The sequence below is a fragment of the Vitis vinifera genome, chromosome 7, assembly GCF_030704535.1.
Source record: "Vitis vinifera cultivar Pinot Noir 40024 chromosome 7, ASM3070453v1".
Lineage (NCBI taxonomy): Eukaryota > Viridiplantae > Streptophyta > Magnoliopsida > Vitales > Vitaceae > Vitis > Vitis vinifera.
The window spans coordinates 17,513,386-17,536,930 of record NC_081811.1 but is presented as its reverse complement, the minus strand read 5'-3'; the positions used below and the strand labels follow the sequence as shown (position 1 = coordinate 17,536,930).

At 36.0% G+C, this 23,545-nt stretch overlaps 1 protein-coding gene across 1 annotated transcript; it reads right to left on the bottom strand.

The window, feature by feature from the left end:
• Nucleotides 1-1,915: 1,915 nt before the first annotated feature.
• On the bottom strand, nucleotides 1,916-23,489 carry LOC100854773 (disease resistance protein RPV1). Its single transcript, XM_059738113.1, has 16 exons — nucleotides 23,395-23,489; nucleotides 22,153-23,298; nucleotides 21,364-22,074; nucleotides 19,822-20,011; nucleotides 19,618-19,734; nucleotides 19,237-19,319; nucleotides 9,947-10,221; nucleotides 9,031-9,868; nucleotides 7,040-7,270; nucleotides 6,837-6,953; nucleotides 6,456-6,538; nucleotides 3,428-3,660; nucleotides 3,266-3,309; nucleotides 2,897-3,125; nucleotides 2,382-2,766; nucleotides 1,916-2,179 (listed from the first exon to the last, which is right to left on the bottom strand). The coding sequence occupies exons 2-3, from the start codon at nucleotides 23,224-23,226 to the stop codon at nucleotides 21,385-21,387; spliced, it is 1,764 nt and encodes a 587-aa protein (XP_059594096.1). The 5' UTR covers nucleotides 23,227-23,298; nucleotides 23,395-23,489; the 3' UTR covers nucleotides 1,916-2,179; nucleotides 2,382-2,766; nucleotides 2,897-3,125; nucleotides 3,266-3,309; nucleotides 3,428-3,660; nucleotides 6,456-6,538; nucleotides 6,837-6,953; nucleotides 7,040-7,270; nucleotides 9,031-9,868; nucleotides 9,947-10,221; nucleotides 19,237-19,319; nucleotides 19,618-19,734; nucleotides 19,822-20,011; nucleotides 21,364-21,384.
• Between the last annotated feature and the right edge of the window lie 56 nt (nucleotides 23,490-23,545).

Sequence of the window (23,545 nt, the reverse complement as noted above, 5' to 3'; positions counted from 1 at the left end):
AGCCTTGACATGGAGCAATATTGTATCTTTAGAAATTAATGCAATTTAAGTGCTAAAGTCCCCACTCATGCAAATTGACTTGCCTCAAATGCATAATAGTATCCAACTTTTAATACTTAACTAAAATTAGAACCATATTTAACACCCATGTAAATATTGGGATAGAATCCTTAAAAGCATGACATGGTGTAACAATAAATGGATTATTTCAGTTCTCTTTTGTCTATTCCATTCAAGATTGATATCTCTTGCATTGTACATGACTTAGGTGTTTTAGAAGTTGTATAGAATATCCAAGTCGTAACTTCTTTGTAAGTAGATGATTTGTTCATAATTGGTTTATAGACTTATACAATCTATTTGAGATTGTAGTACGTTACCTCCTAATTGAAGGGATGTGTAATATCGAGATTGTTGTGCACTACCTCCTAATTGGAGGGATGCGTACGATGATGATGATATTTTAAATAAAAAATATAAAAAAAGAAGTTATAAAATTTAAACCACATTCAAAGAGTTTTAGTTTTTAAAAAGAAAAAAAAAATAATTAACAAATCTGAAGAAGATTATGGAGAAGGTAGATATAGAGAAAAACCCTAGAGAGATATAAGAAGAAACAAAAAAAAGAAAAAGAAAAGTAAAGAGATAAACATAGAAATTTCACTATTAATTGTTTTTACTTTCTACAAAGTAAAAAATCTAATTTCTCTAAGGAATCTATTCTTGTTCTCAATAATAAAATATTTTCTAGATTAGATGTAGAAAAGAAAAGAAATTCTTATTGTTCATCTAATTTGTATAGGGTTAGGAAGTCAAAAAAGAAAAACAAAAGTGAATTTAATAAAAAAAAGAAGTGATTTTAATAAAAATAATTCATTAATGGTACTACGTGGTTGCTAATTTAACCTTAAATAAAAAACAAAGTCTCTATGAGTAGGGGTTTTTATTATTATTTGGGAAAAGTTTTTATATAATAAAATTCAGAATAAATGTAGAAATCCTAGATCACTTTGTTCCCCGTCCTAAAATCAAATTAGGTGCATGAATTTTTTTCCTAGGCTCTAGATCCTAGCAACAAAGCAAAAATAAAATACAAATTTTAACATAAGGATCTAGATTCTAAATTCAATAATTCATTTTAAATATTGGATAGGTACTAAGATATTTATAAAAGAAAAAAATGAAAAAAAAAGAGTTTAATTTTAGATAGGCCTAATGATCAGGGATCTCCAAATTCTATAAGATTTTGGGATAATTAAAAACAACAATATTAAAATAAAAGCCAAAAAAGAAAAAAAAAAAAAAAAAAAAAAACCTATTCAAATTACTTGACTATATATCTAATATCATATTCAACTCCAGATTGCACTACGATAATTATGAGCTTTTTTTATAAATAAATTTTTTATTAAAAAAGAATATTTTTGGGTAGAAGATTTCTTGTTACAAAAAATTATTTATGGTGAGTTTGTTGCAATATGTCTCTGAGCAATTATTTTTAAAATTTAATTTCATAATAAAAAAAATGATTTTTCCACAAAATAAAATTTATGACAATGTCACTTTTCATCACAAAATAAATTTGTGACAACGTGTCATTTTTCACTATAAAATAAATTTATAGCAACATGACACTTTCACTAAATAAAATTTTGTGCCGATATATTATTTTTCATAAAAATAATCATAATAAAATGTCACTTTTTTGCCATAAAAAAATTTTTGATGAAAGATAATTTTTTTGATGAAATATAATTTTACCATGAAATATAATTTTTTTGATGAAATATATTTTATTACAAAAAAAAAAATTAAATAAAAAAATCTAAAGCATATCACATGTTTAACCTTTAATTCATCTCCCTTGTTTCAACTTTAAATATCATTTTTAATAATTTAATAGTAACATTTCAAATGAAATGGTTAATAGAAACAAATTTTACTCAACATCAACTTTCTAAACAATATACATACACCTTTTGTATTGGTCAAGTATCCACTTGTCAAAAACATGAACTAAACATTTAAGTCAGAACATGCCTCATTCACCTATCCTTATACAATCAATTCTATCTTGAAACACAACCAAACAAAATCAAATACAATCGAGTATCCACATGACTATTGTTCCTTTCATAACAACAGGGATCAACTGGAGTAAGATTATTTCCAAAAGAACCTGCAAATTGAGAGAAAACATCTCAGTAAATTTGACTTCTTTTTTCAATCTTCCATGGCTCACTATTGGAACCTAAGCGAAAGAGAACTGTTCATGCTGATAAGAAAATCAACCAAGTGATTTGTTGATTCTGATCATTGGATATGCTGCAGAATTATACATTTGGGAGCCAAATATACACATTTTAGATGGAACTACTCACCAGCATTAGTCAAATGGAGTTGCTACTGTACTTAGACAAAGAGAAGTGTAGGTCCCAAATGCAGGAGGCCGCTGCTGATCTTGATGGAGCCCCTACTGTAGAAAAATACCTTTTCTAGCTTCAATTGAATTCTTCTCCATGGCTGAACCACCAATGCTGTTAGCAGAAACAACTCCATTCAATCCATTTCTCAGGCCACTGGGATTGTTGCCTGCCAGAGAAACTACTTCCTTTGATTCTTCATCTGTTCTCAATTGATTACGCTGCATTGAAATCCTTTCCTTTCTCTCTGAATTTTTTAAATCCCAAATAAGACGACTTATGTGAACATATGAGCTGCACATCTTTTCCATGATTGCTTTTTATGCACTGTAACTCTAGAAACCTGTACACTCAATAACACAACATAAACTCAATCAAATGCTTAAAAAAATTATATATAAAAACTTGCAAGGGAATGAATACTCATATTGCAGAACTTTTAAGCATCAGCTAGAGTAGCAAGTGGTGGTTACCTTTTCGGTTGAGACACCATTTCCAAATGAACTAGGTCATGTAGTGCCAGTAGCATTATCTAGCCAAGCTTGAGTTTTAGAAGAAGAACTGAAACACGAATATGAATGAAGGATGAGAGAGAGAGAGAGAGAGAAGCAAAGAGAAGGGAAGCAAATTACTGCAAGGAAGGGCCATGAATTGCTGTCCCAAGCAACCCTGTTGATGACAAGCCTGGCCATAATACCAGATCTTCCAACCAAAAATCAAAGATTAAGACATGATGAGAATATTAATATGCAGAAGTAGATGCAAGAGCTATGTTCTGCATTCTAAGCAATGACCAAAAAATTTAAGAAATGGGAAAATCTGTTCAAGGAAAAGATGTATACCATTTTTGTACTATCTTTGACAGTATGCCTTTGGTAGTATGAAACTGCAGAATCAGATAAACTATTAAATCTTAACAAACCAGAACCCAAAAAATTAAAAAAAGCAAATAAAGACAAAAGAAGAGCCTCAACAAGGCAATCAATAGCAAATCAAGAAGAGACCTAATGCGGGTGCAGGGCTCTCCCTCGCCTCTGGCAAAGTTGAATGCTTTGATTCTGATGATTCGCCAACCAATTTACCCTTATTGTCCGTCTTATCACTGTTGGGGAACATTCCTACCAATGTGTACAGGGTCTCCACTGCTTCTTCCTCCTCTTTGGTAATTGATCCTGAGATGGGTTGTTTCTGAGACCAGTCTGAGCCACCATGCTTCTACAGTAGCAACTCCATTTGTCTAAGTACAAGCGCCCCATTAGTATAACAAACATTGAGGTCTGAGGTAGCAGGTAGATACATTATGTAAGCCTATCATATGAGTCAATGGGCTAAGGACTGGGATTTGAGCTAGTAGGGCTAGTTTGAGCTGATTTTCCTGTTTCTGCATGTTATCTTTTTATTACTAACAATTATAGTTCTTCACCCTTAACTATAAAAGATTGCAGGATATAAACTACCATCAACTTCAAAAGAGGTAATGCAATTTTGCAAGAAGCTAGGAAGCAAATCAATCATTCTAGAGTGAGGCACTTGTCCAGAATCTCCACAAAAAATGCCTCAGTAATTGTTTTTCTTTTTCCCTTTTTACCTACTCAGAACAAGAACAAGAAGTAAACTTATTAGCAAATATAGAACTTCACACAATGTGCTCCACTAAACAATTCTTTTCTTTTGTAGGCAGGTTGGCAGATTTTTGGGGTTGTAATCCAGAAGAAAAAAAAGATAAACAGAAGTTAAAAGTGAAGGCCAATAAGAACATAGCAAATAAAGATAAAAGAGAATTACTTCATAATATGATCATACCTTACATGTAAACTTCACCGGAGTTCACCTTTCTAATCAATATTGAAGAAAATGGTCTATTTTATGCAGAAAATTCGCATGGCTGTTAAGGGAACCATTTTTGAAAGAAAATGGAACATCAGTTGGCTCATATTGTGAAGGAGTTGTTTTGTTCTTATCAAAAAGAAAAAAGAGAGAGAGAGAGAGAGAGAATATATATAGTATTGGAAAATGAAAGGGAAAGAATAGTTCAAAAGCAAGTCAGCAATAGTACTATAAATTAGATTTTAGAGAAGTATTTGCAAGCCTAGAAGTTTTTTCATACCATTTGGAACCCGATATAAGAGAAAGCAATCAAAGAAAATAATCATCTCTAGCTATTTTGGGTCGAAAATGAAAATGTGAGAAGATGAATGAGTTAAAACAACCATGGTTGGAATTACTTTGTAATTTCTGGCCTTGTTGCATGATAATTAAATATACAGAATTTAGGGCGAAAAAAGCAGCTTATGTGTGAGTCCAGTTATTAAGAAAAAGTAAGCTCCAGCATGGTAGTGCTCTTTTTGTCTCTTTTCATTGGAAATAGAATACCAAGTTTTAGGAGTGTCTACAATGTAACAAAAATTAAAGCTCACGCTTTTCCTAGCTCAAATTTAAGGTTTAAGCAGTAGTGTTCTTTTTCAGTCTCTATATAATTGACTTAAAACTCAAGCTTGAGCTTGGGCATTACCAAAAATTCATGAAGTGAGTTCATTGACCATACCCGAGTTTTATGTTATAAATGAACTGAAACAATAAGGTGTAAGGATGCAATTATCCACCATAAATAGAACGGCATATACAAAATTTTCATTTACATGGCTAAAAATTTTGATGGTTGCCTGGATTTACAGCAAGGTGGTACACTTTATATCAATGGACCAACTGCAATGAACCAAACTATTGTATATCAATGGAAGGCCATGTTTTAAGTTGAGACAAATGGTGTATACCTCATAAGGAAGAGTAAACGGGAATAGGAAGCAGGTAAAATAAAATTCAGAAATATATTGTGTTTGAAATCACTATAAAACGAAACTACCTGTTGTGATAAATCCTGTTGTGATAAATCACTCTATATATTGCCTATATAGGCAAGCTATGCAGGCAGCAGGTTCACACCAAGTGTCAGTGAGATAACAAATGCTACTTCTGCAAAGCAATGTCCTAAAGGGGAAGGAAGAGTGGGGAAGAAAGAGTACAGTAGAGAGATTCCTTTTTTACTCAAGAAGTCTTAATCCTAACTACTCAAAAGGCAAATAGTATAATTAAGTTTTAGATTTAAAATCACTGCTTATATATATACTTAATAATGCCTACAGAGAGGGAAAGAAGTCACCTAGGAGACAATTAGACAACTCTAGGAAATATTGAACCCTTACATATTATTAAAAAAGGAAAGAAGAGAATAAGAATAAGCTTCTTGCCTCCAAGCACTCTCCAACTTTAAGAATTAAATCTTGAATCATGAGCAATTTTACTCTGTCCAAATAGAAAAACCAACCATGAACACAAGCATAGTATCTACATACATCAGATAAGTCCACAAACAACTCAAAATCATCTAAATATACTTACAATTGTTATATTAAAACAAATTCAATACCATATAGATGTGGTATAACTAAAAACCAACCTAAACTGTCTGCGATATTGCCACAGAAATTTGAAGACATAATATGGAGTACTTACATGTGTCTCTTCCAGATTATATTGAACACAAGAATAGAAAGACATTTTGTCATATTTGTTGACAAGACTGTGCAATGCAAGATCCATATCATTGACTGGAAGGATCTTCATTTTTTGCATCAATGAATATCATTGTCAGGGACCCAGAAGTGAAAGAAAGAAAGGACTAAATAACTATATTGCTTCCATTATCACACCCGAATTTCACTTATTTAAGTCCTATTTGATCCAGTAATTGGAAAAAAAAAATAGAACCTTCCCTCTAGTACAGGACAAGTAGAACCAAGCCCATAGAACTGCAGTTCATGCCTGAAACCTAGATGTAGTCTACAAAATTCCCCATTGTCTCTCCTCTGTTGCCATCATTAAAAACTAATTCATAGTTTCCCAGGATTTCAATTATACTTTTTGGTATTATCAATGGTTTATCAGGGTTCCACCAGAATGAAAATTACCAACTGAAGTGACATATAAAAGTTAAGAAAAGGAAAGAAAAGATGAAACAGGATGATTGAGTACCAGATTATTCTCAGCAACTAAGGCTTCTCTATTTTGTTCATTCAGTTCTTGTGGGCGAATCCGCTCAAAATCGTCAATTTTGGCTGCAGTCCAGGAAAGAAACCACAGTCATTCCATTTCCGTTTAAGGAGTGAAACCAAACATCAATAAAAAGGAAAATAAAATGAAAAATAATAATTAGACTCTGTCAGAAATACACTTGCATCAAAGAACAAGATAGATAATGTGTGAAGACGAAATTTTAGATTAAGTATAGAAGCACCAGACAAAACCACCATCAGTACACCTCATATCGTCACAAGACATTCTTCTCAGTCCCTTAAATGCTTCGAAATCTCAATAACAAATGAAAAACGCAAAGATAATGCTCAATCTCCAGACCTTGTCTAAGAAGAGACTTTCAAACTCTCCTTTGATGGCTTCATTGAGGGGAAGGTCCAGAAGATGAGGCCGCAATTGCAGCGTGTGCTCGATCAAGCTAAGGAAGAACATCTAAACCTAGAAAACGTAAATTTCACACTGAAAATCAGTGACAGAGGCAGATTATCACAGGAAATTGAACAAAATAAAGGTAAATAAACTACCAAAATGTCTTCTCGAACTTGTTTTCGCAGTCTCAAGGATGCTCTTTTTTCTGTAGGTTTCTTCAGTGAGATTCTGGTTGATCTAGGGCTTTAATCTCCGACCAATCAGCGTTTTCGGCAACAGGAATATTTCATTGCCCATTGCGCCGGTGAGGTTTGTGATTCGTCAACGATGAGAGGAGAGACCGAAACCAAAGTTGATGGGAGAGAGAGGAGCGCCTAGCTGAGAGCCTGAAACAGAAAAATCATTTCAATAATGTGAAAAAAAAAAAATCAAAATTAACAGAATGATTTTAGAATTAAAATTTATTTTAATTTTATTGTTCTTAAACAAAATTTCATATAGAATTTCCCATCAATATTTGGAAGTTGACTCTAATTTGGAAAAAAAAAATTCAAAAAAAAAATATTTTAAATTATAATATGGTGTGACCCCCTTTTTTTTCTTTAATTATTTAGTGTGAAATTAATATTAAATTAATTCAAATTAGGCTTAACTTATAATATGATGTAATTCAAGATAAAATTCATATCAAAATCTTATAATTTTTTTTTTGCCTGGATATTGTTAAATATAATATTTTGCCATAAATATAAATTTCATCTCTAAAAAAATGTATTTTTTTACAATAAAAATAAAATTTGTTGCAAAAATCTTCTTTTTCCCATAAAAATTTATGGTAGCAAAACATGAAATTTGTAGGGGTGTTCGGAGCATTTAATTATTTTAAGGTTATGTTTGTTCTCGAAAAATATTAAAAAAATAAAATGATTTCCACATATTTGGTTGTACTATCAAAAATATCAAAAAAAATAAAATATAATTAAAACTAGTTAGAAATATATGTATTTTTAAATTATTTAATCTTTAAATTAGTTATAAATAATTTATCAACTTTTAATTTATTTTTTTTCTTCACTTTTTTTTTCCTTTTACTTTTTTCTTTGTTTTTTTTTTCTCTACATTTTCCTTCAAATTTTTTAGGAACCAAATATAGCCTAAGAATATTAAAATTTATTCAACTCAAATATAACTCATTTAATAATCATATCAAAATGATTTGATATAAATACAACTTTTTTTTCTTTTTTTTTATCACAATACAATTCGTTTAATCTTTAATCTCATTAATAAATGGGTTAAGTTGAAGAATAACCCGTTAACATGGTTTTAGCTTGTTAATCTCTTATCAAACTATGTTAACATGAATCTAAAATTTTAAATATATAAAAATATTATTTTTAAAATACTTATTTGTGTTGTTTTAACTTTCAAGTTATATATATATATTTAAATTTTTAATTAACTTAGTTGCTTAACTTTAGTTATAAAACAACCACCCCTAAAAGAATTATTTAATAAAATATCAAATATTTAAATTAAATTAAATTTTATAAAAGAAATTATATAGAATATAATATAAATAATTATGTAGCTATTTATAAATTAATAACTACTCAATGAAATTTTAAAATCTAAACATTTAATAAATCTCAAAATCAAATGGAAGATATCCCACCTCAAAAAATATTTACTAAAATATCAACTATAAAATACAAAAAGACCACTTTTAAGAATTTATTTTTATAATATATATTAGGGTTTAAATAAAATTAATTTATAAGCATTAAATAAAATTAAATATAAAATAAATAAATATTTTATAAAATCCATTTAGTATCTATACTTACCTAAGTTTGATACTTTTAACTTTTAAAATTTAAATATGGTTTCGTGGTTCTAAATTCAATAATTTATTTTAAAGATAAGGCAGAATAAATACTCACATATTTTTTGAAAAGGAAGTTTTTTATTTTGGTATAGTTATGAATAAATAGTTAAAATCAAAGCTTGAAAAGGGAAAAAAGAAAAGAAAAAAGAGGTCATTTAACCTTAAGTAACTGAATATTAGAAGTTGTCTGGATACTTCTTTTTCACTAATTCTAATAAATATTTTAACCTTAAGCAAATAAAAAGAGAAAAGATGTACCTTGGCGGAGGGAGCTGGAAACTAGACATGTGGGTGATCCTCTGTATCATCATGGCTTCTTTTGACATTGAATAGTTGAAGGCTCTGTTGAGGATGATCTTGCGCATAGATGAGATGGAAGATGTACCTTGGCAGAGGGAGCTGGAAACTAGACATGTTTTGATCTTTTGTGATGTGGGTGATCCTCTGTATCATCATGGCTTCTTTTGACATTGAATAGTTGAAGGCTCTGTTGAGGGTGATCTTGGCCATGGTCATATATGATTATGAGATGGATCCCACAACTTTCCACTTTGCAACTTGCTTTGCCGTTAGGCTCATTAAAAACGGACGAAAAGCCAGCCTCAAACTTGTTCCACCCATTGGATCGATACTCACTTGAAATGGCAATCTGAGGGACATAGACCACCATCAATGCTGGATCTGCAAATGTTCTATTCTTCATGTCTCGACTACAATTCAGAATAGGGTCCATCGTCATCACGTGTCCAAATTGATCACCATTGGATATGAACAATCGATGGGTACCACCCCCATCGTCATCGTCATCGTCATCATCATCGTCATCGTCATCGTCATCGTCATCATCATCGTCATTGTCATCGTCATCGTCATCGTCATCTTCATCGTCATCGTCATCGTCATCATCAACTGGAACATGATGCCAGAATAAAGCAAATCCCAAGAAGTTGTTATCTTCATACCAATTCTTTGGGAGATCTATTTTTATTTCATCTCCCATACTCTTATGACTTATCCACTCTGGTATTCCTCTACTTCCTGGAATAACAACTTGTACATGGTAGTACTTCGTCCAGTATGTTGGGCATTCAAAATCCTGTATAAAAATAGCATGTAAATTTCATGCCTTCATTAAAAAATAAAATAAAATAAGAGCCATATGTAAAATTCATACCTGAATGTGTGATTTTAAGCAGTTGTGAAGAGAGGACCAGAGTGGATGCTTTGCATCACTTGATAAAGTTTCCAGGAGTGGACAACCATATGCTTCTATCTGTCTTAGACTTGATGGAAGCTCTGGAATTTCTTTAAGCATCAAGCAGTGACTCATGAAAAGGTAACGCAACCGAGAAAGACGAATGATGCCACCAGGTATGCAATCAATATTGTTTCCACTCACATTTAACACTTCCAATGAGAACAAGCACCATAAATCATCGGGGATTGCTCCTGCCATCAGATTGCAATCACTTACATTTAGTTCTTTTAACTGCATGCTTCTCAGATTCAGTCTGAGCCACCATGCTTCTACAGTAGCAACTCCATTTGTCTAAGTACAAGTGCCCCATTAGTATAACAAACATTGAGGTCTGAGGTAGCAGGTAGATACATTATGTAAGCCTATCATATGAGTCAATGGGCTAAGGACTGGAATTTGAGCTAGTAGGGCTAGTTTGAGCTGATTTTCCTGTTTCTGCATGTTATCTTTTTATTACTAACAATTATAGTTCTTCGCCCTTAACTATGAAAGGTTGCAGGATATAAACTACCATCAACTTCAAAAGAGGTAATGCAATTTTGCAAGAAGCTAGGAAGCAAATCAATCATTCTAGAGTGAGGCACTTGTCCAGAATCTCCACAAAAAATGCCTCAGTAATTGTTTTTCTTTTTCCCTTTTTACCTACTCAGAACAAGAACAAGAAGTAAACTTATTAGCAAATATAGAACTTCACACAATGTGCTCCGCTAAACAATTCTTTTCTTTTGTAGGCAGGTTGGCAGATTTTTGGGGTTGTAATCCAGAAGAAAAAAAAGATAAACAGAAGTTAAAAGTGAAGGCCAATAAGAAGATAGCAAATAAAGATAAAAGAGAATTAGTTCATAATATGATCACACCTTACATGTAAACTTCACCGGAGTTCACCTTTCTAATCAATATTGAAGAAAATGGTCTATTTTATGCAGAAAATTTGCATGGCTGTTAAGGGAACCATTTTTGAAAGAAAATGGAACATCAGTTGGCTCATATTGTGAAGGAGTTGTTTTGTTCTTATCAAAAAGAAAAAAGAGAGAGAGAGAGAGAGAGAGAGAGAGAGAGAGAATATATAGTATTGGAAAATGAAGGGGAAAGAATAGTTCAAAAGCAAGTCAGCAATAGTACTATAAATTAGATTTTAGAGAAGTATTTGCAAGCCTAGAAGTTTTTTCATACCATTTGGAACCCGATATAAGAGAAAGCAATCAAAGAAAATAATCATCTCTAGCTATTTTGGGTCGAAAATGAAAATGTGAGAAGATGAATAAGTTAAAACAACCATGGTTGGAATTACTTTGTAATTTCTGGCCTTGTTGCATGATAATTAAATATACAGAATTTAGGGTGAAAAAAGCAGCTTATGTGTGAGTCCAGTTATTAAGAAAAAGTAAGCTCCAGCATGGTAGTGCTCTTTTTGTGTCTTTTCATTGGAAATAGAATACCAAGTTTTAGGAGTGTCTACAATGTAACAAAAATTAAGGCTCACGCTTTTCCTAGCTCAAATTTAAGGTTTAAGCAGTAGTGTTCTTTTTCAGTCTCTATATAATTGACTTAAAACTCAAGCTTGAGCTTGGGCATTACCAAAAATTCATGAAGTGAGTTCATTGACCATACCCGAGTTTTATATTATAAATGAACTGAAACAATAAGGTGTAAGGATGCAATTATCCATCATAAATAGAACGGCATATACAAAATTTTCATTTACATGGCTAAAAATTTTGATGGTTGCCTGGATTTACAGCAAGGTGGTACACTTTATATCAATGGACCAACTGCAATGAACCAAACTATTGTATATCAATGGAAGGCCATGTTTTAAGTTGAGACAAATGGTGTATGCCTCATAAGGAAGAGTAAACGGGAATAGGAAGCAGGTAAAATAAAATTCAGAAATATATTGTGTTTGAAATCAGAATGCTTTGAATGGATAGGGGAGGAAGAAGCTGTTTCGTGGTGGAGGCCAAATCTTTCGAGATTCTGGTTGAGGAGGTGGGAGGAAAGTTGAAAGGGTGCATATGGGAGAGATGCAAAGGGATCTCCTCTTGGATTAGATTCGGGGAGGCGAGCTTACGGTGCTTACTGGATGGAGTAGAAACTTGCTGCAGAGAGTCTAACAACAGGGGATGGGCCATTGGTTGGGAGGAGTGGAACAGGAAGTATAAGTTGGAGCGACGGTTGAATGAGGCAGGGAGATTCATCCTCTGCTCAGTGCGCGACTCTGAATCAAAAAAGTTCAGTTTAATCTTTCCAGAGGGGAAGGGACAGTCCCTTGGTTGGAACTTATTGGCTGTGAGGTTGAGAGATCTTGGTGTGGCCCCATCAGGTGTCTATCTGGCTCCCAAAGGACCAAAGGATTTGACGAGGGAGAGAGGAGGATCGAAGGTTCAGTGGCGGGAGAAAGGGGTGGAGCTGAAATCCTATGCAGATGCTGTTAAGATAAGTCCGAAAAGGGTAGGACAGTCTGTCTGGTTAGAGGTGGGGGAAAGAGAGGTGCGAGAAAGGATTGATCAGTTGAGACAGTGTTTGGTAGGTTGGTGGGGTCTCAACTCAGTTCCCGTTCCCGAGTTAGAGTATGTTAGGAGATGGGCGTCGCAGCAGTGGGCTCTGAAGGGGAATCTAAGGGTGGCTTTGTTAGGCAGAGGCTTATTGTTGTTTGAGTTCGATTCTTCTAGGGAGGCTGAACGTGTTTTAGCTAGAGGTGCAAGAAACATTAAGGAGAATGTAATTGTTTTGAATAGGTGGAACCCAGAGGTGGGGTGTCTCTGTAAGGATTCAAGCGCTAAAGAAGTCTGGGTAAGGGTGGTTGGGCTCCCCCTTCATCTGTGGAGCCCGGAGATTTTTAAAAGAATAGGGGATGGGTGTGGAGGATTTGTAGCTATAGATGACTACTCGTTGTCTTCGCCTGAGATGCAGTGGGCACATATCCTTGTGAAGTGCGTGGAAATGGAGTTTCCCAGCTCTGTCCAAATCGTGGTGGGATCGGGATGTTACTCCCTGCAACTCTGGTGGGAGCTTCCTCCTGGGTTCACGCAGGTGGTGCCGGCGGGGAGTCTCAGCGGGGAGGGTGGCGTAAGGGGTGGAGAAGATGATGGAGGAAGTCAAAGGGAGAAGGTGGAGCAGTGGAGAGTTCAGCAGGGTAGGCTTGACGTGTCGCCCACTGGAGATGTTCCTCCCTCCCCTCCTGTGGTGGCAGGTACTGCAATGGAGGGTAGGGTAGGTTCGGCTGATGGACGTGTGAAAGGGGACAAGCAGTCTGCTTGTAATACGTTGGATGGATCAGTTTTTGGGCCAATTTCTGAGCCCAATGGAGCGGTCATTGGGGTGCTTCAGGGCCCTTCCTTTGAAAGAGGGAAGAGCCAGGGCCCTATTAACGTTCCTTTAAAGAGTGCGGGCCATTCATCCAGGCCCATTATCTCTTTTGACGTGCTGGGCTGCAGCGAAGGGGAGAAGGGAGCAGGTTTTGGGCTCGATGGACTCGCAGCAGTGGCTGGAGAGGCTATATCTGGGGAAGGGCCTCTGGATTCTCTGGATTCTCGTCCTAGGGCAAGTTCGACTAGCTTGGAGGTAGAAGCGTTTGGAGTCGCCGACCAAGGGGATGATCTCTCTCGTCCTAGGGCTCAAGCGAGAAGTTTGGCGAGAGGCGTTTCTGGAGACGTCAACCCTCTTTGTCGGCATGTCAAGAGATCCGAAGCCGCTGGAAGTCTCTGAGGTGGGTAGAGGGGAGATGACCGACGAAGCGTTGCGTGTTGAAGCTTCCAAGTATGTCGACATCCCTTCGTTTTCTGTGGGAGGGCGGGTGCTCTCTTCTTCTTCTCTTTCTTCTGGGTTTGTCCGGGCTGGAGCGAAGGAGGCAGCCTCGGCTGGTTTGATCGCGGTGAACGAGGGAGATGAGCAGCTTCCTTTGAGCATTATTCTGGCAGACGGTAGTACTGGGGAAATGGATACCGAGGGGGAGAAATCCATTGAAGTTTTGTTACAAGATTTAGAAGAAAGAGGAGATCGGTGGGACGACAGTTGTTTGGCGAGATTCAGTAACTTCCTGGGTTTTTCGACGGATGGAATTGAAGGTGAAATATTGAATCTGCTCCTAAGGACTAAGAGAAGAAGGGAGCAGAATATCAAGAAAGAGATTTTAGGATCCACGAAGTTTGATCGTGAGTTGAAAAAATTGGAGTGGTCCGTTAATTATAATGGTGCGAAGAAGAAGAAATCTTTGGTCAGAGTTGGCGGGGTTAGAACTTCGATTATTGGATGAAGATAAAGATACTATCTTGGAATGTTAGAGGTGCCAATGACAGGGCCAAAAGGAAGGTTATTAAGGCTTTGATCAGATCGCAAAGAGCGGATTTGGTGTGTTTGCAGGAGACCAAAATTCAAGTTATGACCAGGGAGATTGTCCACAGTCTTGGAGTGGGGAGGTTTTTAGGTTGGGACGCTATGAGTGCTAGGGGGGCTGCTGGTGGGGTTGTAGTGTTTTGGGACAAGAGAGTCTTGGAGCTAGTAGACATGGAGGTGGGACTTTTCTCAATTTCGTGCCGGTTCAAAAACTGCGAGGACGGCTTCTTGTGGGTCTTTACGGGAGTGTATGGGCCCACTTTGAAGCGTAATAGGGAGCTGTTCTGGGAAGAATTAGGTGCCATTCGAGGGTTATGGTCGGATCCCTGGTGTATTGGTGGGGACTTCAATGTGGTCAGATTTCCCAGTGAGCGTAGTAGAGAAGGCAGAATCACTGGCTCCATGAGAAGATTTTCGGAGGTGATTGAGGAGTTGGCCTTGAGAGATTTGCCTATCCAGGGGGGGCCGTTCACGTGGACTGGAGGGCTGAATGGTCACTCCAGGTCTAGGTTGGATCGTTTTCTAATTTCGGAGGAGTGGGAGAATCACTTCAGTGGGGTATTCCAGTGTTCTCTTCCAAGACCGGTGTCTGATCACTTCCCCATTTTGTTTGATGGGGGAGGAGTGAGGAGAGGCCCAACTCCGTTTCGATTTGAGAATATGTGGTTAAGGGAGGACGGGTTTAAGGATCTGTTAAAAGGCTGGTGGCAAGGATTCAATTATAGTGGGTCCTACAGTTTTATCCTGACAGAAAAATTAAAGGCTTTAAAAATTAAGTTGAAGGAGTGGAATTCGGAAGTTTTCGACAGAATTGGAGTGAACAAGAGGCTGGCTTTGGACAAGGTGTCTTATTGGGATATTCAGGAGCAGCTAAGAGTTTTAAATGACTGGGAGTTAGAAGCGAGAAAGGAGGCGAAGGAGGATTTCAAGAAATGGGTGCTTATGGAGGAGATTTCGTGGAGACAAAAGTCAAGACAGATTTGGCTGAAGGAAGGGGACAAGAACACGGGATTTTTTCACAAGATGGCAAATTCCAACAGAAGGAAGAATTGCCTGAAGAAAATTAAAGTCAATGGTAACTGGCTGTCCGAAGAGCAGGAGATTCAAAGGGGTGTGGTGAGGGCCTTTCAGTCTCTTTTATCGGATCCAGGTGGCTGGCGCCCTAGTGTGAACAATCTGGAGTTTGACAGCATTGGGGCAGAGGAGGCAGCTAGGCTGGAGCTAATGTTCACTGTGGAGGAGGTATTCCTGGCTCTTTCAGAGTTGAATGGGGACAAAGCCCCTGGCCCGGATGGGTTTACCCTAGCCTTCTGGCACTTTTGCTGGGACTTCGTCAAAGACGAAATTATGGGTTTTTTCAAAGATTTCTTTGAGAGGGGAAAGTTTGTCCGTAATCTGAATACCACCTTCCTTGTCTTAATCCCAAAAAAGGGCGGGGCTGAAGACTTGACCAATTTTAGACCCATCAACTTGGTGGGAAGCCTTTACAAGCTGCTTGCAAAGGTCTTAGCCAATAGATTGAAAAAGGTTGTGGGAAAAGTGGTGTCTACTACCCAAAATGCATTTGTTGAAGGTAGGCAGATCCTAGATGCTGCGTTAATAGCCAATGAGGTTATAGACTCATTGCTGAAAAGGAAGGAAAGTGGGGTTTTATGCAAATTGGATTTAGAGAAGGCCTACGATCGTATCAATTGGGATTTTTTGCCGTCAGTGATGCAAAAAATGGGCTTTGGGGAAAAATGGGCTGGGTGGATCAAATGGTGTTTATCCACTGCGTCATTCTCTGTTCTGATCAACGGCTCTCCATCCGGTTTTTTCCGAAGCACTAGGGGGTTAAGGCAAGGGGACCCCCTTTCCCCTTACCTTTTTGTTTTAGGAATGGAGGCTTTGACTAGCCTCATTAATAGGGCAGTGAGAGGGGGTTACCTGTCAGGTTGCAGGATAAGGGGAAGGGAAGGAGCAGAAATTCGAGTTTCACACCTGCTGTTCGCTGATGATGCGCTAGTCTTCTGCAAGGATTCCCAAGAGCAATTGGCCTTTTTAAGTTGGTTACTCTTGTGGTTTGAAACCACCTCTGGATTGCGCATTAATCTGAACAAAAGTGAAATTTTGCCGGTGGGTAGAGTGGAGAACGCTGAATTACTAGCTGCTGAACTGGGCTGCAAAGTAGGATCTCTTCCTTCTACCTATTTGGGGCTCCCTTTGGGTGCTTCGCATAAGTCGGTGATGGTTTGGGACGGAATGGAAGAGAGGATGCGCAAGAGGCTAGCCTTATGGAAGAGGCAATTCATTTCCAAGGGTGGAAGAATCACTCTCATTCGGAGCACTTTGGCGAGCATGCCAACCTACCTCATGTCCTTAATGCGTATGCCAAGAGTGGTTAAATTAAGGCTTGAGAAAATTCAAAGGGATTTCCTTTGGGGAGGGGGTGCGTTGGAGAAGAAGCCCCACCTAATAAAATGGGGTATTGTTTGTTCTCATAAAAAGAAGGGAGGGTTGGGGATTAGAGACCTCACTACTCTCCATAGGGCCCTTTTGTGCAAATGGAGTTGGCGGTTTGCGGTTGAAAGGGACTCCTATTGGAAGCTTATAATTGGCACGAAGTTTGGGGTTGTTAGTGGAGGTTGGTGCACTTGCGGGGGTAGGGAGGGCTACGGGGTGGGGCTTTGGAAAGAAATCAGCAAGGAAGGGCTGTTGTTGCTCAACAATGTTTCTTTTTCGGTGGGGGATGGTAAAAGGGTGAGGTTTTGGAAAGATACTTGGTAAGGGAACACTCCTCTTTGTGAGGCCTACCCTTCCTTGTTTGATTTAGCGGTTTCTAAAGACGCAAAGGTTGCGGACTGTTGGGACTCAATGGGGGAAGTGGGTGGGTGGAATCCCCGCTTCCTTAGACCTTTCAATGATTGGGAGGTGGAGGAGGTGGAGAGATTCCTTCTGATCATTCAAGGTAAGAGGCTGAATGCTGATTTGGAGGATAGGATGGTGTGGAAGGAGACGAAGGATGGGATTTTCTCTGTAAAATCCTGTTTCAATTCTCTTGACCACAGCAGTGCAGTCCCGTTTCCTTGGAGAATTATTTGGAGTTCGTTTGTTCCTACCAAGGTGGGCTTTTTTGCTTGGGAAGCCTCTTGGGGGAAGGTGCTCACTCAAGACCAACTAAAGAGGAGGGGCTGGAATTTAGCTAACAGGTGCCCCTTGTGTTGTGATGAAGAAGAGACGATAAATCACATCCTTATTCACTGTTCTAAGGCGAAGGTCTTGTGGGATCTCTTGTTCTCCTTATTTGGTGTTAATTGGGTTATCCCATTTTCGGTCAGAGACACTCTTTTAGGTTGGCTTGCTCCCTTAAAGGATAAGAAGCGTAGTAAGGTTTGGAGGGCAGCTCCTCTTTGCTTATTTTGGACAGTTTGGAAGGAAAGAAATAGGATAGTTTTTGAAAATGAGGTCCTATCAATTCAAAGATTGAAAAATTCCTTCATTTGTAATCTCTTATCTTGGGCTAATTCTTCCATAGTTGAAGGCCCCTTTTCCTTGTTTAATTTTGTGGACTGGTTGGGTTCTTGTTGAGGGCTGGTAAGGGTTTGTCCTTTTTGTTTCTGGTTTTTTGTAGGTGATGCTTGTATACTCCCTGTATACTCTGGGTCGCCTTTTATGCCCCTTTTTAATATATTTTTGTGCGTTTATCTATCAAAAAAAAAAAATCACTATAAAACGAAACTACCTGTTGTGATAAATCACTCTATATATTGCCTATATAGGCAAGCTATGCAGGCAGCAGGTTCACACCAAGTGTCAGTGAGATAACAAATGCTACTTCTGCAAAGCAATGTCCTAAAGGGGAAGGAAGAGTGGGGAAGAAAGAGTACAGTAGAGAGATTCCTTTTTTACTCAAGAAGTCTTAATCCTAACTACTCAAAAGGCAAATAGTATAATTAAGTTTTAGATTTAAAATCACTGCTTATATATATACTTAATAATGCCTACAGAAAGGGAAAGAAGTCACCTAGGAGACAATTAGACAACTCTAGGAAATATTGAACCCTTACAATAATTAAAAAAGGAAAGAAGAGAATAAGAATAAGCTTCTTGCCTCCAAGCACTCTCCAACTTTAAGAATTAAATCTTGAATCATGAGCAATTTTACTCTGTCCAAATAGAAAAACCAACCATGAACACAAGCATAGTATCTACATACATCAGATAAATCCACAAACAACTCAAAATCATCTAAATATACTTACAATTGTTATATTCAAACAAATTCAATACCATATAGATGTGGTAAAACTAAAAACCAACCTAAACTGTCTGCGATATTGTCACAGAAATTTGAAGACATAATATGGTACTCCATGTGTCTCTTCCAGATTATATTGAACACAAGAATAGAAAGACATTTTGTCATATTTGTTGACAAGACTCTGCAATGCAAAGATCCATATCATTGACTGGAGGGATCTTCATTTTTTGCATCAATGAATATCATTCTCAGGGACCCAGAAGTGAAAGAAAGAAAAGACTAAATAACTATATTGCTTCCATTATCACACCCGAATTTCACTTATTTAAGTCCTATTTGATCCAGTAATTGGAAAAAAAAATAGAACCTTCGCTCTAGTACAGGACAAGTAGAACCAAGCCCATAGAACTGCAGTTCATGCCTGAAACCTAGATGTAGTCTACAAAATTCCCCATTGTCTCTCCTCTGTTGCCATCATTAAAAACTAATTCATAGTTTCCCAGGATTTCAATTATACTTTTTGGTAATATCAATGGTTTATCAGGGTTCCACCAGAATGAAAATTACCAACTGAAGTGACATATAAAAGTTAAGAAAAGGAAAGAAAAGATGAAACAGGATGATTGAGTACCAGATTATTCTCAGCAACTAAGGCTTCTATATTTTGTTCATTCAGTTCTTGTGGGCGAATCCGCTCAAAATCATCAATTTTGGCTGCAGTCCAGGAAAGAAACCACAGTCATTCCATTTCCGTTTAAGGAGTGAAACCAAACATCAATAAAAAGGAAAATAAAATGAAAAATAATAATTAGACTCTGTCAGAAATACACTTGCATCAAAGAACAAGATAGATAATGTGTGAAGACGAAATTTTAGATTAAGTATAGAAGCACCAGACAAAACCACCATCAGTACACCTAATATCGTCACAAGACATTCTTCTCAGTCCCTTAAATGCTTCGAAATCTCAATAACAAATGAAAAACGCAAAGATAATGCTCAATCTCCAGACCTTGTCTAAGAAGAGACTTTCAAACTCTCTTTTGACGGCTTCATTGAGGGGAAGGTCCAGAAGATGAGGCCGCAATTGCAGCGTGTGCTCAATCAAGCTAAGGAAGAACATCTAAACCTAGAAAACGTAAATTTCACACTGAAAATCAGTGGCAGAGGCAGATTATCACAGGAAATTGAACAAAATAAAGGTAAAAAAACTAACAAAATGTCTTCTCGAACTTGTTTTCGAAGTCTCAAGGATGCTCTTTTTTCTGTAGGGTTCTTCAGCGAGATTCTGGTTGATCTAGGGCTTTAATCTCCGACCGATCAGCGTTTTCGGCAACAGGAATATTTCATTGCCCATTGCGCCGGTGATGTTTGTGATTCGTCAACGATGAGAAGAGAGACCGAAACTAACAGAATGATTTTAGAATTAAAATTTATTTTAATTTTATTGTTCTTAAACAAAATTTCATATAAAATTTCCCATGAATATTTGGAAGTTGACTCTAATTTGGAAAAAAAAAATACAAAAAATATATATGTATATTAAATTATAATATGGTGTGACCCCCTTTTTGCTTAAGACCCCCCTTTTTTTTTTCTTTAATTATTTAGTGTAAAATTAATATTAAATTAATTCCAATTAGGCTTAACTTATATTATGATGTAATTCAAGACCAAATTCATATCAAAATCTTATAATTTTTTTTTTGCCTGGATATTGTTAAATATAATATTTTGCCATAAATATAAATTTCATCTCTAAAAAAAATGTATTTTTTTTACAATAAAAATAAAATTTGTTACAAAAATCTTATTTTTCCCATAAAAATTTATGGTAGCAACACATGAAATTTTTTGTAGGGTTGTTCGGAGCATTTAATTATTTTAAGGTTATGTTTATTCCCAAAAAATATTAAAGAAATAAAATGATTTCCACATATTTGATTGTACTATAAAAAATATAAAAGAAAATAAAATATAATTAAAACTAGTTAAAAACATATGTATTTTAAAATTATTTAATCTTTAAATTAGTTAGAAATAATTTATCAACTTTTAATCTTCTTTTTTTCTTCACTTTTTCTTTCCTTTTACTTTTTTCTTTGTTTTTTTTCTTTGCATTTTCCTTCAAATTTCCTTCAAGAATTATTTAATAAAATATAAAATATTTAAATAAAATTAAATTTTATAAAAGAAATTATATAGAATATAATTTAAATAATTATGTAGCTATTTATAAATTAATAACTAAATGAAATTTTAAAATCTAAACATTTAATAAATCTCAAAATCAAATGGAAGATATCCCACCTCAAAAAGTATTTACTAAAATATCAACTATAAAATACAAAAAGACCACTTTTAAGAATTTATTTATATAATATATATTAGGGTTTAAATAAAATTAATTTATAAGCATTAAATAAAATTAAAAATAAAATAAATAAATATTTTATAAAATCCATTTAGTATCTATACTTACCTAAGTTTGATACTTTTAACTTTTAAAATTTAAATATGGTTTCGTGGTTCTAAATTCAATAATTTATTTTATAGATAAGGCAGAATAAATACTCAAAAAGGAAGTTTTTTATTTTGGTATAGTTATGAATAAATAGTTAAAATCAAAGCTTGAAAAGGAAAAAGGAGGTCATTTAACCTTAAGTAAATGAATATTAGAAGTTGTCTGGATACTTCTTTTTCACTAATTCTAATAAATATTTTAACCTTAAGCAAATGAAAAAGAGAGAAGATGTACCTTTGCGGAGGGAGCTAGAAACTAGACATGTTTTGATCTTTTGTGATGTGGGTGATCCTCTGTATCATCATGGCTTCTTTTGACATTGAATAGTTGAAGGCTCTGTTGAGGGTGATCTTGGCCATGGTCATATATGAGATGGATCCCACAACTTTCCACTTTGCAACTTGCTTTGCCGTTAGGCTCATGAAAAAAGGACGAAAAGCCAGCCTTAAACTTGTTCCACCTATTGGATCGATACTCACTTGAAATGGCAATCTGAGGGAAATAGACCACCATCAATGCTAGATCTGCAAATAATGTGCTATTCTCTATGTGGATAGAAACATATTTCGACTCCACGCGTCCAAATTGATCACCATTGGATATCAGCAATCGAAGGGTACCATCCTCAAAGTCATCGTAATCGTCATCGTCGTCGTCATCGTCGTCGTCATCGTCGTCGTCATCGTCAACTGGAACATGATGCCAGAATAAATCATCGTCATCGTCATCGTCATCGTCATCATCAAATGGAACATGATGCCAGAATAAAGCAAATCCCAAGAAGTTGTTATCTTCATACCAATTCTTTGGGAGATCTATTGTTATTTCATGTCCCATACTCTTATGACTTATCCACTCTGGTATTCCTCTACTTCCTGGAATAACAACTTGTACATCGAGGTACTTCCGTATCCAGTCCTCCGAGTCTGTTGGGCATTCAAAATCCTGTATAAAAATAGCATGTAAATTTCATGCCTTCATTAAAAAATAAAATAAAATAAGTGCCATATGTAAAATTCATACCTGAATTCGTGATTTTAAGCAGTTGTGAAGAGAGGACCAGAGTGGATGCTTTGCATCACTTGATAAAGTTTCCAGGAGTGGACAACCATATGCTTCTATCTGTCTTAGACTTGATGGAAGCTCTGGAATTTCTTTAAGCATCAAGCAGTTATTCATGGTAAGGTAACGCAAGCGAGAAAGACGAATGATGCCACCCGGTATGCAATCAATGTTGTTTCCACTCACATTTAAATCTTTCAATGAGAACAAGCACCATAAATCATCGGGGATTGCTCCTGCCATCAGATTGCAACCACTTACATTTAGTTCTGTTAACTGCATGCTTCTCAGATTGTCGGGCAATTTGTGGAGCTTTGGACAGTTATGAACAACAAGTTCACTAACACGCGTCATACCAATGCTGTTTGGAAGAGTCTCAAGGTTCTCACAATTGCTCAACATCAACCTAATTGATGATGGCAGCTCTGTTATAGCTGATTCACGTAAAGAAAGGCCTTTTGAATGTTCCATATCCTCCATGATCAGATTTGAACAATCAAAGAGATAGCACATACGTAGGGATTCCAACTGTAAAATGCCGCTTGGAACACTCCTCAAGTTTTTGCATTTGCTCAATTCTAAGGATACAAGTCGGGGAAGATGACCTATCAAGCAAGATAATTCTTTAATACCACTATCTTCTAGATTAAGCCTATCTAGATTTTCCATATTCTTTTGGATCTCAGGGAACTTCTCAAAATTTGAGCAATTATCAAGCAACAGCACTTCAAGAGCCTCTAAGCACTCAATACTGGTTGGGAGTTCTTTAATACCACTATCAGATAACCCAAGTATCCTTAAACGTCTCATAGTCACAAAGAAATTATCAGGGAATTTCTCAAACTTTGAACACTTTGAGAGCCATAGACTTTCAAGAGATGTCAAGGACCCAATGCTGCTTGGGAGTTCTCTAATTCCACTCTCTCTAAAATTAAGCACCCTCAAAAATTTCATCTCAAAAAATTTGCCAATAGATGAATGAAGTTTGCAAAAGTTTACACAACCTCCAAGATTAAGTATCTCCAATTTTGGCATCCTTGACAATTTTGGTATTTTGCTGAGCTGTTGTGAGTTACTTAGATCAATGAACTTCAATTCTGCAAGACACTATAGCAAAATACATTTTTTTTAATAAAAAACTTCCATGAACTTGAAAATTAGCATGAAAAAAAAAAAGAAAAAGAAATTAAATAATGATTATACCTTCTCCCCTATCAAAAGTTCTTTTATGTTGCTATTCTTCAAGCTGATCGCAACAAGTTTCTCTCCATGAAAATTTGAAGGCAAAGACACTAAACCTTCCCAGTGAAGATAGTTTAAATTAGGAGGAAATTCAAAGCCTTTAGGAAGAAGC